The 22,873-nt window shown below is 35.9% G+C and overlaps 1 protein-coding gene across 1 annotated transcript in view; it reads left to right on the forward strand.

Annotated features, from left to right (window-relative positions):
* Positions 1-547: 547 nt before the first annotated feature.
* Positions 548-22,873, forward strand: part of LOC136984397 (ATPase family gene 2 protein homolog B-like) — a 50,774-nt gene continuing 28,448 nt past the window's right edge. The window contains exon 1 of the mRNA XM_067281366.1: positions 548-1,668. Coding sequence (XP_067137467.1) covers positions 586-1,668 — 1,083 coding nt within the window. The 5' untranslated portion in view covers positions 548-585. The remainder of the gene's footprint in view (positions 1,669-22,873) is intronic.

Below are 22,873 nucleotides of genomic sequence, written 5' to 3' on the forward strand. Positions count from 1 at the left end.
GAAAGTGTTATAATTATTTACGCATTGTCTGTCTGTATATGTTGACTATTCGGAACGTTGCAATTCGAAAGAATTTTTAATTTGGCGTAACGAAAACGATTATAGACTATAGGCTTTTCCGATCGCCTATACAGTAATATAAATTTAAGATTAAAAATAGGCAAATTTTCTATAGTTATAAAGCATAATATAAAATTTATTAAGCTGTCGTTCGTGTAATAATAATTTCAGCAGAAAATTTTGACTGGTTTATGCTTTTGTAGCAGTTAAATCGTGGAATTATATTGATGCCGCTTAGATTTTACTTAGATCAGACTTTTCCGGAATTAATTATTAATGTTAATTTTTTAAGCAAATAACTCATGAATTTTGTGATATTATTATTTCCGGATAAATTTAAAAATTAATGAAAATTAATAATAATTATTAAATTGTTTTAAAATAAATTTTACAAATTATTTTTCGTTAAATTAGATTTAATCGCTTTAATGAGATGGCGCTAGTGCGAAAATAGCTATTGTGGTAAGCACGTGCTTTATGTGGTGAACACGTGTTTTTTGTTTTTCGTTCGTTTAAACTTTTAAAATGATGGAAAATAGTTATTTAAATGTATTTTCTTGCCAGGACGGAGATTATTTAACTCAAAGATGTCGTTTGAGTTTCTCGTTGATTTTAGAATTAGGCTTACGTGTTGGAGATTACGTTTCTGTTACTCCTGATGATGGTTCTACGAGTGTAATTTGTATGTTACGTCCTTTGTATCAAACAGAATCATTACCCGCTGTTGAAGTAGATGAGACTGTCGTCATAAATCATAAATCCATATGTAAGAGATTAAAACACATAAAATTTCCTTCTGGATTCACTCCACTTGGCACGTGTTTAGTAAAGAACGTCAAAATTTCTGTTGTTTTAAGCGATATTAATGCATCATCTGAATGGAAAAACGAAAAAATTCAGTTAGAATATTGGGTCAAATGTCTTATTCAACAATTTGGCATTGTTAAAAATTCTGTCGTAAAATGTGCCGATCATCCTCTTGCAGAGTTATGCAAATTTCATGCCATTATTATTGAAGATCTGGACTGCAATGAAAATTATGTAGGAAAAGTCAATGAACAGACTAACATTTCTGTAAATAAAATCATCAGTAAAGAGTGGTACGAACTAGATCAATGTGTTGAAGCGATCCCTCTAGGAGGTTTACGGAAGGAATACGAAATTTTAAAGCATATAATTACTATTCCTTATGTGACTAATAATTTTGAATTAAATCCCAATGGTATATTATTAATTGGACCTTCGGGAACAGGAAAGTCAACATTAGTGAAAAAAGTCTGTTTGGATTGTAGAGCATATTTAATTAAAATTGGAATATCAAACTTTTATATATCTGGAGAAAGCAAAAATGAAGACAAATTAAGGAAAATATTTAGTCAGGCTGAGATGCTGTGCAAAGAGGGCCCTTGTGTCCTGTTGGTGGATGAGATGGATTTATTTTGTACTAAGGAAAGTAGTAAAAACTCCAAGTCTGCGAGATTCTTAACTCAGTTTCGTTCTCTAATGGATAATGCGAAAGGAAATAGGAAACTGATAGTGATAGGTGAAACAAGTAAACCAAATGACGTTGATTTGACAATAAGAAGATGTTGTAGATTTGAAAAAGAGGTAGAATTAGATCTAAACATTTCTGAACTGTTTTATGTGTATAGAGATGCTTTAATGTAGTAGTTTCAGTATTTAAAATGTTAATCTATTAAAGAGGTCGATTATCTTTAATAGATTAAATTTCAGTAGAATCTACTTTCAGGTAATTTGTATATACTGTAGCCTATATGGTATCTATATAAACTACCTAAGAGTAACTTCTGTCTAAATTTCTGATAATTATACAATTATTAATTGTAGAGAAGGTAATCCAAATTTTACTAAATATAGGGAAGGTAATCCAGATATTACTAGATTATAGAGAAGGTAATCCAAATTTCAAATAGAAACTTGTAGATCAGCATTAGATTCTATTATAATATCTTTTCAATCAACATCATCACAATTTGGATTGACAAAAATAGGATAATATATTTGTGTTTACGACTGTTATGTCAGTTTTATCGTTCATTTCCATGACATTCTAATGTTGTAATATTTTTGAGTTTACATGCAACACTCAGCTGTGATGATGTTGATGGAAAAGACTGATGCAATTGTTTGCTATTTTAGTCAGGTGAGCATGTCACTAGTTATGCCATAAGAAAAGTTGGATCTTTCCCAGATATAGGAATTTAGAAATAACATTTACGGTATCAAATCATACTTTATATTTTCTTTTTCAGGTATTTCTAACTATTATTTATGTAAATATCAATTTAACTGCATGCATTTTGTAGATGACAACATAAGTAGTGACATGTATATCATTTGTGATTAGTGTAAGCAGAGCATAAAATGAATGCACCAGATTTATAACTTTCATGATCTTTTTGAAATTTATGAACAAAAGTAAGGTTTGTATATCTTAAATATTACAGTTGATAATAACCATTTATAAAATTATACAGGTTTTGTATGTTAGTTTTAACTGATTTGGTAAATAGGTTTTAGAAATTGATTTAGTGTCCATTCTGAACTTGATATCCATGTTACACATATTATCTAGATCCACAATACTCAGCCTGTGGCCCGCTGAGCTTTTGTGAGTGGTCCGGGCGTGACCTGTAAATAATGCTGTCAAAATATAAATTTTGAAATTTTTGCGGCAAAAAATAGATTCGGTCACTTTGCCCGCACTGCTAAGTCCCTTTTATCCTTTCTGTAAAAAAATGTGCTCAAATTTTACGTTGTTTGCATCAACGTATCTGTGTGAAACGTCATACTCAAAAATGATATATGCAAAAAACATATATATAGAAATCGGTTTACTGATTCACACCTGGATGCCATTTTATGAGTAGCATGCAGCAGTTACAAGCCTAATTTAAATGAAATTGTGAAAAAATGTTCACAATATCAACAGTCACACTAAATTTCTAAGGTGAGTGAGAAATTATATAAGTTTTTCATTATAATCGTTACGTTGTGGCCTGCGTGTAATAGCTATCATGTGTATGTGGCCTGAGATAAAAAAAGGTTGAGTAACACTGATCTAGATTGTTTATTTGTAGAAAATAATACTGGATATATCTATGAATAAGAAAGCTTACTTGTGGAAACTTGTTAAAAAGTATGGCAGATCTTTACTTAATTATAATATTGTTCCTTGCTTAAGGATTGCACATCTCAGACACATATCTACCTATACTGTGCAATTCCCAAGAACCAGATAAACCATAACAATGTTCTAATCTGCCAATTCTGTTCTTCATTTTAGACAGTTGTCATTTCTGTTGTTCATTTTAGACATTTAAAATTGTGCTGAAAGTACAGTAAGATCCCGCTTAACACGGGGATGTGTTCCTAGACGACAAAGCGCTAAATAAAACAGCGTTAAAACAAAGTCATTTTAACATAGAGTAAATAGGGAAAGGGGAACACGTGACCAAAATTAAACAAATTTTACTTTAATTTTAAGTTATTTTTATATTAATTTGCATAATAATATATGTTAAATAACAAACATGCACACAGAAATGTAAAGTTTATTTTTCATGATGAAGGTCCTCGCTTTTCTGAAATTCTTGTTTTTTGTGATAAAGTTGTGTAGTTTAATTTGTCGCTTTTGGGTTCTCTGTTTTCAAAATCTCTATTTTCCAGTTCTATTTGAATTTCTTGTTCTGTCAGTTCTTGAAGGTCGTCGTTGGTAAGGCTCTCACCAGAAACCTGCAGTAACTTCTCAATATCCTGCTCGTCTACATCTTAGGTTTTTCGTGTATTGATTAGGTTGACCAAATTGTCAACCTAACAATACAGTGATAGGCTCTTCTTGTTGAGAATTCTTGGATACCTTCAGCCATAACTTCTTCCACACTTTGTTAATGCAGTTATCAGTTAATTCTTGCCAAGCAAAGTCGATATTGCCTATGGCATCCATTATGTTATATTTTATTCCAAAATTGCACAAAACAAGCATAGATTTAAGAGAAGTGCGGTACTATGACGAATTGCCACCTTTTTCCGCTTGGTTTGTGTTTGGGAATAATCGTATTATATACGAATTAATGAAATGCCGCAATAATTTGAATCAGCATAAATTTTGAGCTTTTTTTTAGGCTTCAAGCAGACCACGTTATATTGAATCAGCGTTAAGTGGTTAAGGCAGTGTTAAGCGAGGTCTTACTGTACTTTTAAGCCTAGTATCTAAAATTAGATCAATGAGCTTTTGGACAGGACTTATGGAACTATCTGATCATTTTAGTGGCTTGATTAAAATTATAACATATTTAAACATTTTTCAATAACAATAATTTAAGCTTTTCCAGATTTATAAGACAAAAGTTTTTTGAAAATTCAATACAAATCATTCAAATGTAACTTTTTTAACTCCATCTTGCATTGTCTTAGTATTTGGCAGTTTTGTTTTCATGCTCTTCCACATATAAAATAACTTTTGTTTTAATGCTGCACCATAATGTTCTCTTAAACTCCTTTTTAACATTTAAAATTTCTTCAAGTTAAATGCTCATTACCAGCAAAATGCATTTAAACTGATATAACCACTCTACTGAGCAGTATAGCCAAAAATATTATTGGTGCATAATCTGCTGTATGGTGTACTCATGGTGATTGCTAATTGTGTTATTTTGGATTGCAAATGTTAAGATGCCATTGACAGTAGGACATTGTATTTTGAGCAAATTAAAATGGATTAAGAAATTTCTTAGAATTAAGGAAATACAATATATAAAAATGAAATGTAAAGAGTAAACTTTTGATAATTCAATAGAAAATCTGAAATTTTAATTGTGCATTGTCTCTCTTATTAAACAAGGTCTATAAACACAAGGTCAGAATACCAATGTTCCTTATGGAACCACCATATTAGTTCCTTAGTTTCAAGGTCATGGTATAAGTATCATGCTCTGTATATGCAGTAAACTGTATGTGCATTTTCCTTTGAGTTCAAGCCATGGAATTCCTTTTATAATTTTAAATAGAGTATCTTTTCATTTAGAGGTTACTCTTACATATAATTAAAGGCTTTAACTAAAGAGGTTTTAAAATAAAAAGATATGTCAATTGTTCATATGATACAGTATAAGGAGTAATTTATTTAGTTTTGAAATGCAAAATTAAAGAAGAAATTTGGAGATAGCTGTTAAAATAAGAATATATTTAATTTTCTATATTCACATGCACTTTTACATTACACAAATTACAAACAGGAGCATCAGAGTAAACATTTTTATAAATTAAAATTCATCAAGATAAAAGAAAGCCTTTCTCTCAAACTGTATATAAAGCAAATCTTCAACTTATTAAGCAACATAATTATTCATTTAAAATATGTAATCTGTATTAGGCAGGAACACACATGCATAAAATCTAGCATAAAACAGAAAGTGTAAAAATTTTTCTGAAATTTTGGCTGAAACAGAACTGAAAAAAGAGTAGAGCATGTCTCTACTTTTTACACCATAAAATTTTTACACCAAAATTCCTCCAATAAAGAGAAGTCTTTTCTGTGACGTCAAAGTAGACACGTGGTTTTTATTCTAACAATGGCGGCAATGAGGGTCAACCCTATAATTTTGACGGTCTCAAAAAAACGAAAAATAAATGAAATAGAGGGGTTTATCGAATCCGTTCGACCACATCAGTGTCATGTATAAAGATACTGTATTTAAACAACGTTTATGGATGGCTATATTGGTATATGGATGGCTATTTATAGGTGCAAAATTTGAAACAACAGGTAGGTCTAGTAGAATCGATATATAGGCCTAATATTTAAATCACACGTTCTTTATTTGAATTTGGAATACAAGTGAATTAATTTAAATTTTCTATATTATAGCAGAGGAAGTGGAGAAAAAATGGAAGGTACAAAGGGATAGAGGAAAAAATTAATAAAATTAGCACTGTTAGTGGCAGTGGTGTTTCCTATTTGGCAAGAATTTTTATGTATGTGTGTTCTGGCATAAAACCGTAAAACAGAAACTGAACTGAAAGCTGATTTCTGATTCAGTTTTCTGCCAAACAATTTTATGCATGTGTGTTCCTGGCCTTATATTCTCAATTATTTTAAAATATTAATTTAAATGACTGAAAGTTTTCATTTCAATTATTTTATTTTAAATTTTAAAGTATGTTTTCAATCCACAAACAACATATTATACAGATTTATTCATTTAATAAGTTGTATTATGTTGTTATACAACCTGTCAAAACAAACTTTACCACAAATACAGTCTAAAGAATGGTACTGATCTAAGAACCATACTTTTATGTTGTAATTACAAACACTATAAAACCATTGAAAAACTCCAACTTCTTTAGTCAAACTTACAGGATATAGTACAAAGATACTACATTTTATTTGAAAATTGAAAAAGTGAACATTAGTCTTTGTAGTACAAGGATAGATTTTATTTTGAAATTCAAAATCTGAAACTTCTTTAATGAAGATTAACAGATTACAGTACAAAGATAGATTCTATTTACTATATGCAGTTTTCATCCTTTTTATCATTTCTTTAGTGAAGATTTTGGGCATTATAGTACTGTACATGGCTAGATTTTACTTACAAACTGTGAAGCAAATACATTGTCAGTGTTTTACTGTTCAGTTTAAGATGAATATTACTATTTATGGAAAAGTTTTACCCACAGATTTAAAATTTACCAAATATTGTAACTAGAAATATAATTTAAAACAAAGGGATGACATATCGACATTTATTTATGATATTTACAATGGTTTACTTGTTTATTTTTATGATCAGCAGCAATAATTTTTTTCGTTCACTCTTTTAACATCAAACTGTGACTCCTCAAAATGTATCTAAAAGATTCAGTTATGTTACATTACAAAAGTTATCGCAAACACTTTGTAAATTTATATTTTCAACATTACTTTATCAACTAACCTCATGCAGCCTTGAATTCTCAGTTGTTTACACTTTGTTCTTTTCTGATATTGAAGCCATTTAGCTCTTCTAGTTTTATTAGTGAGAAAATAGAACAATCTTAAGCCTTTTGCTGATGAAAACTTATAATTTGGTGTTTAACATCAAACCATTTAAAAGAAAAATAGATAACAAGAAATCCAGTTAATTGAGATAAAAAAATCAAAGCCAAATTCATACTACAAACACCATATACACTACCACAAAGGAACCAATATGGTGAATACCACAATGTATCATGGTATCATGTCCAGACCTTGTGTTTACAGATTTCATTATTAAATGGAATAGTGTAATATGAAGATAAAAGTTGTAAACTGTTTATTAGAGAAAATCTAAAAATTTTATTATAAAGGAGTAATTTCTTTAGCCATCCTATTAATTCAACTTTCTCTTCCATCGATGATTAAAATTATCATTAAAATGTTAATTTGACTGTAAACAGTACTTATTACAGACTCATCTACAGGATTTTTATAAAGGATAGGGTTTTAAAAAAATACATTATGAAAGAATAATGTATGGCTCATTTCACGAATCTTGGCTGGGCTATAAAAATGTGCAGTAGCAGGGACCAGCTTATATACTGCACTTGCAACAGGCTATAAAAATGTGCAGTAACAGGGACCAGTTTATATACTGCACTTGCAACAGGAATGAATTATTGACAAATCTTTGACAAGGTCACTGTACATTACCAAAAAGGAGCACTTGAAGTTTTAAAAACTTCCAGAGCACCAACTGAATACCATGTACTACGAGCCAAGATACAGGAAATGATCTGTAGTTTATTAATTTTTACAATATCTGTACAGAGTACCATAATGCAGTATACTAAAGGTAAGTGTACATTCAGGCAGGTGGAGAAAAAATCAACTTGCACTATGAGTTATAGATGTGCACACACAAAGACAGATGGAAGGGCATCCCTAACTTATATTGCAGGAGAATTTTTGTTTCTTGTTCTGTCTCTATGCCAAGTATGTGTTTACCATAAGGAGGAACTGAACAGATACAAAATAAATATGTTATATATGATACAACTGTTTTTAACATAGTAATAATTTTCTGTTTGAATTGGCAAATTTGTCCATGACCTCATCACTAGAGACATTAATTTACTCCACTACCCTGCAAAACACCAGGATGAGTAAAATACTGCACTCTTAGAACCTATAACCAGTGTGATATAAAAACAAAGGATGCAGATCACCACAAATGTTTTTGAACTGCTGGGAGTTCTTCGTCAGATGTGAGACTGAATTACTGATGGGACAGAGCAAACCGTTAAAGGAAATTCGAGAAACAATTATAAGGTGTTACATGAGACGCTTGTGTGTTCGTCTAGTTAACCTAACATGAACCGAAAGGTCGGAGTCCATCAATGTCTGCCATGCTGTCGACAGAACCAACTCATCCTTAAAATTGATGCAGTTCTCATTGAGGGACGATTTGTAGATTTGAATGGCCTCAAGCCACTTAAGGTGTTCATTGTGTGACGTAGTGTGTACGAGTTTCGCCTGGTGGAAGGCTGCCACAATGTCCGGGTCAGTGGTGTATGTGGCGAGGGCAGAAGTACTTCTCTGATGACGTATGTCCGCTATATGTTCCTGGACTCTGACTTTCAAGGAGCTGTTTGTGGATCCGATATAAACGAGGTCCCTATCAAACCGGTTGTCCCTAATGGGAATACTATATATTCCAGGGAGTCTGTTCTGTTTGGGGGGGTCTTTTCCATTGCAAAGGATGTCAAAGATGGTAGGACATCTCCTGTACACGATCTGAATACTTCTTTTCTTGGCTATCTCAGTATAGAGTGTTTTTAGGTATGGATTGAACGAATCCGTTGTACCTCGTGGAGAGGGCTAGGGACCAGTTGAACCATGTCTGGGGGGTTGTTATTCTGGCGGTCTGTCATGATGGTGTGTTGCAAGTGTGTGCATTGGTAGCGATCTATCAATTTATGCGTAAGCCTCGGAAATCCATGGGAAGAGGCAGGATGGTGGATATGTAAAAGTTCCACGGCCAGTGCTTGTCTAGTAGATGAATGAGAAAATGCTCTCTTAATTAAAGCATTGTATGCCGCGATCTTATAGGGCAGGGGTGGCCAACTTTTGTATACATAAGATCTACTTTTTATCTTAAAAATGCGTTGCGATCGACTTGTTGTCATAGGCATAGTGTAAGTGGGGAGGGGGAGGTATGAAATACATACTATGTTTATACACTGTGTTTCAGTACGTGGTGCACTGCTTATGAGTCGAGTCATAACTGCATGCATACTGTCGTGTTCGGTTACAAATATAATACATTAAGTCAAGACATCGTGAGCGATCGACCAAAATTGGCTTGGCGATCGACCGGTCGATCGCGATCGACTTGTTGGCCACCCCTGTTATAGGGGAACGGGTCACATTAGCCTACAGGGATGAATGTGGAGGGGGAACTTGGTTTGCGGTATACGGATGTGTGCATGCCCATCTTGTGTACTCTGATATTTATGTTGAGGAAGTGGACTTCTTTTTGGCTGGCTTGTTTGAGTTCTACTGTTAAGCCATAGGGATTGTCATTAAAAGTGTTTATCACGACCCTCATATTCAGTAAAGACCTCCAGAGAACCAAGATATTGTCAATGTATCTCCTGTAACAAAGGATTTTGGGGAGGAATCGAGGAAGGACTTATGTGACGCGTGACGAAGTTTTACCTTGAATTCCGAAGTGGCGGAATTCAAGGTATGGAGAAACTCCATATGTGATAAAGATCCATCAATTTCTTGACACAGTTAGGTATAGATTTTTTAGGTATTCTAGCTTTTTCCCAAAATATGATACACTCGCGTATTACAAGATTTATGCTTTCACTCACAGTTAGTTTAACTTCGCAAATGTTAAAAAACAAAACTGCAAGTATTTGTCGATTTGACGATAATTTTGCACCCATGATTTGGTGGTTTATCTCTCCGACTAAGAAAATATGTTTTTTAGTGCTTCGTAATTCCACTGACATCTTCAAAAAAAAAAACTATAGGTGTTAATAGCCCAACAAATTGTGTTAGAATGGTGAACAAAGCAAATACGTGCCACTTCTCTAGCACCATATGTATGGAAATGATTCGATGCAAGTCGGCACGGGTTCTAGTGATCAAAATGAGCTGAAATTTATTGTGGGAATTTTAAGGGTAAACAAAACTAGGCCCTATGCATTAGAAAAAAAAAAATATTCGAAAAATAAGGGACACCCTAATGCATATTCTAACCTAACCTAACCTATTCTATTCCCTAATAAATTACCAATAATTTGGTAATTTATTAGAATAGGTTAGGTTAGGTTAGAACGCGTGTCCTCGGGCCCACGAAAATTAAAAATTTGTATTTCTAATCACAAATGCTATCGAGATTCCAGAAGTGCCACCATAGGGGTTACCTAGGTACACTTTAACCTTTATTTTATATATATGGTAAAGCTTATTTTTTATGAACTTAAATTTACTCAATTTTTTGTCTTAAATATTAACAAAAACATTTGCTGTTTTATTATAATTCAATAATATTGAGAGAAAGTCAATAAATAAGTATATTCCTTCCTGAGTGCAAGTGTAAGTTTCCTTCTGAATGCATGTGGTCCATCAGTGTACAAGCTTCTGGTTGCCTTTAAAAAATTTAATTTCAGTTGGACCCTGAGCCACATCACCTCCTACATGTCTTCATTGCCTGAAAATTTTTGATCACGTCAACTGTTTCAAAACTTATCTGTCCAAACTTTCTGGTGTCAATTCATTAAGCATAATGCTGTAGGCTAAATTCATGTTAAACTCCTCAGCAATATTATCAATTGTGATTCTTCTGCACTCACAAATTCTCTAATCAATCACACTTTTTATTGTATCAGTTTCCACAGAGATCAGGTATCTGAAATGGCTGTCTTTGATCACATTCTCCTTTGGGGCTGTCCATAAATTACATAAGGTATTTTGGGTAGGTCTTTCTCCACAACAAAAAGTGCTGTCATGGACCTGTCACCCAAACATAACTGCCCATCAATAGCGCTGACACTGCCTTCGGGAAGAATCCCGCAACGCACCATCATACGAGTCCTGGGCATGCATTTTTCTCATACATTCACGTGGACGGCTCACGAGACTTTCACACGCACAAAACTGACCAGAGCAGGATCTTTCCTCAAATACTTTGCATCCCGCCATAACGGTGCTCGTACAGCGGAGCTCCTCAGGCTCAGCGGAGCTTTGCGGTTCTCAGCCCAATGGCCGAGTTTGGAGCACCGCTCCTGGATGGCGCTCCATCCACCACTATCAATCGCATTGAGAAACCCCTCAATGCCGCACTCCAAACGGCGCTGGGCGTGCCCAGGACAACCCCTCTCTTATCACTCTACACAGAGACTGGTTACATGCCGTTACGGCCGAGGCTACGTCTCAGAACACTCTCCCATGCAGCAGCTCAAATATCGAGGGGCAGCTTTAGCCCACTACACGACCTCTACCAAAACGCCTCAAGTCTGGACTTCTATCATTGGCGCCGTCATCAGGAACATTACGTGTACCGGGTCATTTCCCGTTACCGTCGGGAAGGCCAACTCATGTCACTCATCTATCGCCAGCGTTGTGTGCCACCAAGCACTGCCAGCGTCCACCCACACATTAGTCTAGACGACTACCCCACTTTGTCCACCGACCCACCAGTCGTCACGAGCGTCCGTTTCTGGGAGACTGTCGCTGCAAAATGGCCGGGCTGGCTCTGCCTAGGCGTGGATGCATCCAAATCCAGTACTCGGATCGCCATTGGCATCGTCTCCTCGAACACAAACAAAACAGAGGCCTGATCCCTGCACAAGTACTGCAGCGTCTTCGGGGCAGAAGCCCAGGGCATCCTGTGCACAATCCACATCAGCGCCCTGCTGGCCAAACCCACCATCATCTTCTTTGACAGCCGCTCAGTCATCCAGGCAATGGCCAACGTCTTGTTCTCATCACCACCTATCATCATCGATCTCGCGGCTATTATCAGCGCCCACACGGTGCCCATTGTCATCGGCTGGACACCGGGCCATACCAACATTCCGATCGATGAGGCGGCCGACAAAGCGGCCCGCCGCGACCCGTTCAGTGGCTCCATCTGGAGACCCCTCACGCCACGCGACCTCACCCGGGCCATGCAGGACACCACCATTGGCACCCTGATGGATTCCTGGTCAGCAGCGCTCCGCAACAAGGGCTGGGATCACCTTCGTCCATTCACCCCCCGGAGTTACAGTCGCGTGTCGTCTCGCCACATGGAGACGCTTTTGGCCCGGCTTTGGACTGAGACGGCCTTGTTACATGCTTTTCTGTACTCACGGCACCTACACGACTCTCCGGGGTGCCCTCATTGTGGCGCAGCGGAAACTACACTACATTACTGGCTTCATTGCCCCAAATACGCTGCAGCCCGCAGGGACCTCGGCAACACGATGACCCTTAACATGTCTCTGGTGCGCACACTGACGCCTATATACTGGCCGCCGGCCTCCATCACTCCTAGTCAACATGTGGCGGCACTGGAGTGCTACATTAGCCTCACTGGTCGTTTCGCTTAGCAACTGGCAACGTTGGTCGAAGAAAGAGCTGCAAAGGCTATAATCTCCATATTAAACTGTGAGAAGAAGAAGAAGAAGAAGAGGTAGGTGGGAGTCAAGGATTTCTTACGATTTCTTACTCAGGGATAGGGGGTAATAGATCTCGTCTTACTTAATATTCTTATTTTTATTTTTTGATCTCGTTGAGTGGTGGAGTTTTCAATTTGGCGGTTTCTATTAAGAACGCTCGTTGTCAACACTAACGCCATCAAGTGTGACATGATAGAATAATAATGCTAGCAGACACATTTTTTATCATGGGAGAAAGGCCGTTAAGTGGTTTCTCTCTCTTTTTTATATTAGAATAAGTGCATCACTCCTTTGGGTGTATAACACTAAGAATACATAAACCAAAATACATGATACAAAGTAAACATAAAATTAGTATTCGGTTTTTAGTGAAAACTAAAATGTAAAACTAGAAATTAGAAATATAAACTCTCACTAAAACACCGGATTGTAAATAATTCTTCACCCGAAAACCTAATAACTGGTGCCAGTCCACTTAAATTACATGGCAAGAAGGCTTGAGGAAGGGCGCAGTGAAGTGTCCGAAAATGTTTGCCATGTAATTTAAGTGGACTGGCACCGGTTATTAGGTTTTTGGGTGAAGAATTAGAAATTAGAAATTATAAAAAGTCTTTTCTTCCATATTTTTTCAACGTAATTGTAAAAAGCATCAAACAGTAGCTTCTGAACAAGCTTATTGAGTGGATATGGCCACCTGAAACCAAGTGTAAAGATTTCTAATTTCAGAATAAGTCTATCTTGATCGTAAATTAGACAATTAATAGATCATATGGTCGACAGTGTCTAGGTTTTCTGTAGAGCAAAAGCAAGAATCAGTTTTTGCTTAGTTATACATGCTCAGTAAGTAGTTGAGTATGTGAGCAGTAGCAAATGTTAAATTTCTAAGTGGTGATAAGAACTTGCATTCAACACTAGGAAAATAAAGTCTTGTTATTCTACCAGTTTTACTGCTCAACCATTGTTCATTCCACTTTTTCATAGCGTTGTCATAAATATAATTTTTAAGGCTGCTGCATGAGTGTAGTCCAAGTCAGTGTCCTTTGCAGCTGACTTAGCCTCAAATTTGGTTTTTTCATTTCCTAGTATGTCAGTATGACCACGAACAAACGAAAAAGTTATCTTATTTACAAGATTTTTAATATGGTGCTGGATATATGTGATTTTATTGCTATTGTAATTGGGATTTAATAGAGCTTTTAGGACAGACTAAGAATCACTGTAAATGTTGATAGACAGTGTTTTGTTTGGTAGTGAAGGGGCCCACTGAACAGCTTGGTAGACAGCATCTTCTTCAGCTTGATACGTGGGGATATTTGTACCTTCTGACATATTTTGGGCAAAATATGTCAGTTTGGAGGGAGATACAGATACTTGAGCAGACACGAAGGGGGCTTTTGGACCCATCTGTGTAGATATTAATGTCTACATGGTTATCCATGGAGGAAGCAGATGACACCAAATGTACAGTATGCTGGGGATAACCTTGTTTACGGGGTGATGATCAAAGATAGGGTAATTGCAATATGGTAGCATTTGAACAGCTGTAGATAGGAGTAGAGACTGTTGTTGAGCCTTGATGTTTGTTGTTCTGATGTAGTAGTTAAGAATCTTTTGTACAATACATAGTGGCAAAGGAAGGAGCTCTGCTAAAATCAGAGAGGCATTAGTAGAAACAGTTCTGCAGCACTTTGAAATTCTGATGGCAAACTGTCTTTGAAGAGAGAGTAATTTACTTGCTACTGAATTTTTACTAGTCACACGACCCCAGCTAGAGGCCGCATAAAGTAGCATTAGTTGTATTGCCCCATTATATAGAGTTTTATAAGCTTTGTGATTCAGTCCCCAGTTGCACCTAGCACATTTTAGCAGCGTGTAGTTTATTTTCTTGGCCTTAGCCACGATGTAACCAATATGGCAACGGAATGTGATTTCTCTCTATTCTCTCTGTATGACGTTTCTGTTTACATGCTCACTAGCTAGTCGATCTGTCAAAGTTTTTTGTGTCCTTTTGTGAAAATTAAAATTTATATAAAAATGAATATTATGATGTTGATTAATGGTAATAATAAAAAGATTGTTAATAATTAAAAAATAAAGTTCTTAAAATAAATTGTTTATTCGAATTCATTAAATTTTTATATTTTTAAATTTGTTCAGGTAGTCTTTTATAAATAATAGTACATATTAATTAACTAATTAATAAATATTTATTTTGGACCTAAGGGTTTTAGGGTTTCATTAAAAAAATGTATTTTTGTTAAAATCTTTCTATAAAATTATGCCTAAATATTATGTAAGATAGGGAAGGGGAGGAAGGGATCAAAGAAAATATTATGGTTTCTTACACAGGGGTGGGTGGGGGTCTAGAATGGCCAAAATCGCCCTTATGTAATTTGTGGACGGCCCCTTTCCATTTTTGAATCTTTCATTCACATATACAGCCATTTTTGACTAAAAAAATACTCAGCATACTGACTTTCATTTGATGATAAAAATTTGAAGTGATTTCACTTCTTCGGTAAAAATTTTCAAAAATGAACATTACACTACTCCACACTGGTGCAATTTTAAGTGACCTGACCATTTGAAAATCATGCTGCCAAATATAGATGTGGCAATGTTGCCACAATGACTGCTCAGTGCATGCATAAGGAACCATTTTAGTTTATGGATTAGCAGATTTTCTTACATTCCAGTTGTAATGCAGTTAGTACAATACAATACTTGATTATTGACTTTTCCTCTTATTATTTACTACAAATGAATAATTTTTTTTCCAATAGAACTTGAAAATATTGAAAATAATAAACAATATTTCAGAAATCTGTGTATAACTTCAAATTCTATATCAGGAAAAATATGTAATGTTAAAAAGTTCTTTCTGCCCTGTGTAAACTAATGCCTTGTTATGGCAAATGCTCTGTCTATAATCATAGACTATAATACCATATAACATAACATCACTCCAAGTTGAGCATCATAACATGCTTGATAGTGTGTATGAGACCTGTAACACTCGAGTGTGACAGAATTTGCTCAGTTCTTGATTTGGAGACTTCTCTCTATAGAGGTGATCATCAGGACTTGGCTCAAAGTCATTAATGTGGATGACATCTGTCATAATAGTGTTCTGAAGGGTGGACTAACACATTTTTTCCTTCACATGTTTTCATTTGGCTTGAACCAGTGGTCTGTTCAAGACACTTATGTTACAGAAAAATGCTCTATAGTTTGTTTATGGCTTAAGAGGTATGTATCCCTATCATAGATTTTATCAGACCTATGGTTAGGTAAGCACTACTCAAACCTAGATCTATCAGACTGAAGATCAATACACATGAACAACAAAATTATGATGATGAATGTCAACAATAGGCTTAACAAATTATATCTTTAGATTAGCATTTCTTCATCTTTTGAGAATAGCAGAATATTTTTGGTGTTTTCTCAGTTGTGTGGAGCACCAATACACATATAAAGGTGTACACATATGTAAATGTAAATTCAATCATTTATGTAATAAAATCATATATATACATACATTAAAGAAAATCTAGTTCTATCATTTGATTATTAGTATAATTTGGTTTGTTTTCTATATATTTAATGAAAAGCATATAAATTAAGAAACATAAATTTTAGAATTACATTTTATTTAACAATGGTGTGCAGAACACTGCTCATGTCTTCAGGAGTACTAATGCTCTTTATAACACTGGTTGAGAATCCTTGTTGCATCTCCACCTTATTGTAGGGGCTTAAGGGCTAAGCTTAAGGGCTTTGTGATTTGTATTGCAGTGTTTTGTGAGGTCTTCCTGATTTGAAGGCTGGGCCAAGTCCAACTAACTTGTAAGAGGAACACTTTCCAATGCCAAAGGGTGAAAGGTACCCAAGTGGTATAATAAGTGCTGCAAATAATTCCTTTGGGGCACCAGGCAACATCCCATTGTATTTAATTTTGCATCTGAATTGGAGGCTCTACAGGAATCGCGTGTGCATTTCCCCTATTTCAAAACTGCACATGGATGAAACTAATTTGTCTTGTGTTGCATTTGAACAGGAGTTGATGACATCAGGCCTAGTAGCAAGCTACTGCTGCTGCTGCTGCTGCTGCTGGCTGTTAGCCAGAATCTTCTGAGATTAGTTGCTTGCTTATTGCTGCTGATCTACAGGGAGCACTACACAATGTGTGAAACTTATACTAAGGGTAGCTTCATTTAATTTAGATAAATCTAATCATATCACCAACACAGTAAGAGCACTTCTGTAGTGTTGATCACTGCCTAGTCATGGATGTTATTGTCAGTCATAATTAATACAGGATCTCTGGATATTCAGAGATCAGGTTAGGAGTTTGTCAAATTTAGGTAGTATCTTTTAGCATCACCTCTCTGATAAGAATCCAAGAACTTTCATTTTTGACCGTAAACAGATTCAGGTATTTTCTGACTCAGATTTCTAGTTAAAAAATCTGTTTGTCATACATTTATTGGTTGTAGAAGGATATTTTAATCCCTTCTGCCCATCTTTATGATTGATTGTATCCTTTCCTTTCTGGTGAGGTCAGATCTGGAGTTTTCTTTTGTCAGCTATCTTCCTCTCCTAATTGGCTATAAATCAAATACTCACAACAGTGTCTGGAGATATAAGGAAAATAATCCCAGAAGTGATTTTTTTCTGAATTTCTTGCTAGGTATTGACAGGATCATTTGGAATCAAGGCATCAAACCTACATGTCTCTTCCAGGCATGAAGAAATATTAAACCTCACTCTGACTTTCTCTGGTTTATGTAGCAGAGGGATTTGTATGATGAACCTTCTTTATCTGATCACAGACACATTATTTTTATTCTAGCTTCACATCTAACATAAAAAAGTAATTTTTTGTAACCCAAGGAAGAATGATTGAGCAATTTTATAGTGTCTGTCTTCCAGAATGACTTACTTTTCTTGCCATCTTGATGTTGTTAGACATTTAGACGTTAAGTTGACCACTGACCCTGTGGGGCCCACCAGTGGCCAAATGATAATACCACTGAACAATGGTAGTTATGAGTTTGTGCCTTACCAACAGGCTGGTCACATCAAGTTTTCTGGATTTTTTTCATATGTCTAACAACATCAAGATGGCAAGAAAAGTAAGTCATTCTGGAAGACAGACACTATAAAATTGCTCAATCATTCTTCCTTGGGTTACAAAAAATTACTTTTTTATGTTAGATGTGAAGCTAGAATAAAAATAATGTGTCTGTGATCAGATAAAGAAGGTTCATCATACAAATCCCTCTGCTACATAAACCAGAGAAAGTCAGAGTGAGGTTTAATATTTCTTCATGCCTGGAAGAGACATGTAGGTTTGATGCCTTGATTCCAAATGATCCTGTCAATACCTAGCAAGAAATTCAGAAAAAAATCACTTCTGGGATTATTTTCCTTATATCTCCAGACACTGTTGTGAGTATTTGATTTATAGCCAATTAGGAGAGGAAGATAGCTGACAAAAGAAAACTCCAGATCTGACCTCACCAGAAAGGAAAGGATACAATCAATCATAAAGATGGGCAGAAGGGATTAAAATATCCTTCTACAACCAATAAATGTATGACAAACAGATTTTTTAACTAGAAATCTGAGTCAGAAAATACCTGAATCTGTTTACGGTCAAAAATGAAAGTTCTTGGATTCTTATCAGAGAGGTGATGCTAAAAGATACTACCTAAATTTGACAAACTCCTAACCTGATCTCTGAATATCCAGAGATCCTGTATTAATTATGACTGACAATAACATCCATGACTAGGCAGTGATCAACACTACAGAAGTGCTCTTACTGTGTTGGTGATATGATTAGATTTATCTAAATTAAATGAAGCTACCCTTAGTATAAGTTTCACACATTGTGTAGTGCTCCCTGTAGATCAGCAGCAATAAGCAAGCAACTAATCTCAGAAGATTCTGGCTAACAGCCAGCAGCAGCAGCAGCAGCAGCAGTAGCTTGCTACTAGGCCTGATGTCATCAACTCCTGTTCAAATGCAACACAAGACAAATTAGTTTCATCCATGTGCAGTTTTGAAATAGGGGAAATGCACACGCGATTCCTGTAGAGCCTCCAATTCAGATGCAAAATTAAATACAATGGGATGTTGCCTGGTGCCCCAAAGGAATTATTTGCAGCACTTATTATACCACTTGGGTACCTTTCACCCTTTGGCATTGGAAAGTGTTCCTCTTACAAGTTAGTTGGACTTGGCCCAGCCTTCAAATCAGGAAGACCTCACAAAACACTGCAATACAAATCACAAAGCCCTTAAGCTTAGCCCTTAAGCCCCTACAATAAGGTGGAGATGCAACAAGGATTCTCAACCAGTGTTATAAAGAGCATTAGTACTCCTGAAGACATGAGCAGTGTTCTGCACACCATTGTTAAATAAAATGTAATTCTAAAATTTATGTTTCTTAATTTATATGCTTTTCATTAAATATATAGAAAACAAACCAAATTATACTAATAATCAAATGATAGAACTAGATTTTCTTTAATGTATGTATATATATGATTTTATTACATAAATGATTGAATTTACATTTACATATGTGTACACCTTTATATGTGTATTGGTGCTCCACACAACTGAGAAAACACCAAAAATATTCTGCTATTCTCAAAAGATGAAGAAATGCTAATCTAAAGATATAATTTGTTAAGCCTATTGTTGACATTCATCATCATAATTTTGTTGTTCATGTGTATTGATCTTCAGTCTGATAGATCTAGGTTTGAGTAGTGCTTACCTAACCATAGGTCTGATAAAATCTATGATAGGGATACATACCTCTTAAGCCATAAACAAACTATAGAGCATTTTTCTGTAACATAAGTGTCTTGAACAGACCACTGGTTCAAGCCAAATGAAAACATGTGAAGGAAAAAATGTGTTAGTCCACCCTTCAGAACACTATTATGACAGATGTCATCCACATTAATGACTTTGAGCCAAGTCCTGATGATCACCTCTATAGAGAGAAGTCTCCAAATCAAGAACTGAGCAAATTCTGTCACACTCGAGTGTTACAGGTCTCATACACACTATCAAGCATGTTATGATGCTCAACTTGGAGTGATGTTATGTTATATGGTATTATAGTCTATGATTATAGACAGAGCATTTGCCATAACAAGGCATTAGTTTACACAGGGCAGAAAGAACTTTTTAACATTACATATTTTTCCTGATATAGAATTTGAAGTTATACACAGATTTCTGAAATATTGTTTATTATTTTCAATATTTTCAAGTTCTATTGGAAAAAAAATTATTCATTTGTAGTAAATAATAAGAGGAAAAGTCCCACATTTTAATATTTTACTTTTATCCCACATTTTAATATTTTACTAGTTAAATCAATTACAAGAGATTGAGTATACAATACCTACTGTTTCCATTTTATGTAGATCAAATTTTCTCTATTTGGTTTAAGTTAGTCTCTTTTTTAAACTTTGTGAGGGAATCAAAAATTTTATTAAATCTATTAGAGTTTTTTTTTTAATTTTTCATATAAGTCTTTTACATAAGGAAACCCGAAATACTTCCTATCCTTTTGTATTCTATGTTATATGTAGTATTGCTTAATGTAATACACTCATGTGCAAAACTTAAGGATAATGTGGTATAAGGTATTTATGACAGGAAAAACAAGGAGAATTTCCATATATGGATTGAGGTTGCATTGCAAATGGTATCAAACTGCAAATAGTGTGAGAAAAGGTACAGAGGGGACAACATGGACAACAATTGAGAATGGTGTGAAAATCAGAAAACATACCCATGTGTTAGTCCAGGAAACAAGGTGCGGCACAGGGACATTAATAGTGTGTGTAATCACCCTGCACTGCAAGACATGCACCACAACGTGAATGCATTCTGAGAATGAGATTATCAAGAAGTGGTTGGAGTATGGCTTCCCATTCTTGGACCAGTGCTTCCCTGAGCTCGGGAATGGACCTTGGAGCGATTTGATGACGTGCAATCTGCCTGCCAAGCATGTCCCATGCATGCTCTATTGGGTTCAAGTCCAGCAAGTGACTGAGCCAATCAAATTGTCTGATATCTTCTGTTTCAAAGTATTCATCCACTATGTCTGCTCGATGGAGACGAGCATTATCATCCATCAGAATGAAGTCATTGCCCACTGCACCTCAAAAGAGACGAACATATTGGTCCAGAATGGCATCCCAATACACCGCACCTGTGATTGTGAACCCCGTGGGAAGACATGCAGGAGAGTGCGTGACCCCAGGATGACGCCACCCCACACCATGACTCCTCCACCTCTGTACTGGCCCAGTTCAGTAATGTTCTCTGGATGGAACCGTGTCCCAGGTTCTCTCCGGATGAAGACACGTTGTGAATCACTGCTGAGACTAAACCTGGATTCATCTGTAAATAAGACATGACTCCATTGCTCCTGGGTCCATGTGTGATGTTCCCTGGATCAATTCAAACAAGCTTTTCTTTGCACTTAGTTTAAGGAACACATCTTGCTGGTCTTCTGGCATACAGCTGTTCCTCAGCTAACCGTCTGTACACTGTAAACCTTGAAATGTTGGTCCCTTTAGCAGCTGCAAGATCTCTAGCGAGATCCAAGGCAGTGCTGTGTCTGTTGCGTCTGGCTGTTAGGCGTAAGTAATGGTCCTCTTGGTTGGTGGTTTACCTTGGACAGCCTCTGCCACACCTCTGTGTGATGTTTTCACCTTGCTGGAATCGTCGCCAGACCCTTGAGATGACACTTTGGGGTCACTCAATGCACGCAACACTTCCATTTGGGTCTGACTGCTCTCCAGTCATCCGACGATTCATCCAGGCATAAAATCATCCAAATGGTGTCTCTGCGCCATTCTCTTACATGTGCACTACCAGTATGGCCACCAACACTGCTGTGTGTATTCAATCTGTGATGCAATGAACACAACTATTGGTGTGTTGAAACTGCGCATGGCATGTATCTGACTACAACGAGTGTTTAAAGTGTCACCAAGCGGTAGGTTCAGGGATCAAGTGTGACACACAGTCAAGGACTTGAACTAGGAAACACTACATGCACTTACCACTGTTTCCCAACATGTTTTTTTTTTATGTAAATGCACATTATCCTTAAGTTTTGCACATGAGTGTATATTAAAAAAAGAAAGCTATTGGGATAATCATTTAAATACATTTTAAAGTTTTTTTATGCAGTAATTAAAAGAAAACGGTATGTTCTACAACATATCTTTTTATACTCCTTATTAACCCATTTATTTTATATAATTTGGTATGTATGAATAATAATTACTTTATGTATAACATTCTTTCTTATTTCAATATGTAACTGGTGCAAATGCCATTATTTTTATGAACTGGATATTCAGTGCATTTTAGAGGTGGTTATCTCTGTTGAAATATACTCTTCAGCATAACGTTTGCTGGTTAAAGCCTCCTATGAAAGATTTAGGGATGGTAAAACTATTTTATGTGATAATGATTTAAAATTGTTGGTTTTAAACAAAGACAAACAGTTTGTACTATACACAGGAACATAGACTTAGTGAAGATCTTTATTGTAATCCAGTGAAGGTCTTTACAATAATCCGTCTCGAGTTAGTTCTTACAACTTGAGAATGTTCTTACATTGGTTCGTAGAAAGGTACACCTCCACACTCAATCCAGTGAATATTTACAGTTTATTTACAAAACAAAATATTTCAGAATATACAAGCTTGGCAACATTACACACACAGTACAACAAAGGTATGGTGTCTCACGTAACAGCTTGTCCTTTGGGGACTATTAGACTCTGGGGAACTCCGGTCGGTTTGTGGAGATGGCTCAACCGTACGACCTGTCCAGTCTCCGCACTTACCCGTCCCTGAGATCGTTGCCTGAAGAGCACACTCTCTCTACGCTCAGTGGGTTGTCCAAGTGCCTGAGACTGTCGTACTATCTGTCTCTTGCCCTTCTTCCCATTCCTCTCGCCATTCTTACTATTTAAAGAGTTCCTCGACGACAACTTACGACCAATCAGGGTCCTTCCTTTCCCCAGGAGCTTTCAAACACGTCCGCTCTCCTCCTGATGAAACAGCTTACCGTCATGTCCGTTCCGTGTTTACAT

The sequence above is a fragment of the Centruroides vittatus genome, unplaced genomic scaffold, assembly GCF_030686945.1.
Source record: "Centruroides vittatus isolate TY-2023 unplaced genomic scaffold, ASM3068694v2 contig_120, whole genome shotgun sequence".
NCBI lineage: Eukaryota > Metazoa > Arthropoda > Arachnida > Scorpiones > Buthidae > Centruroides > Centruroides vittatus.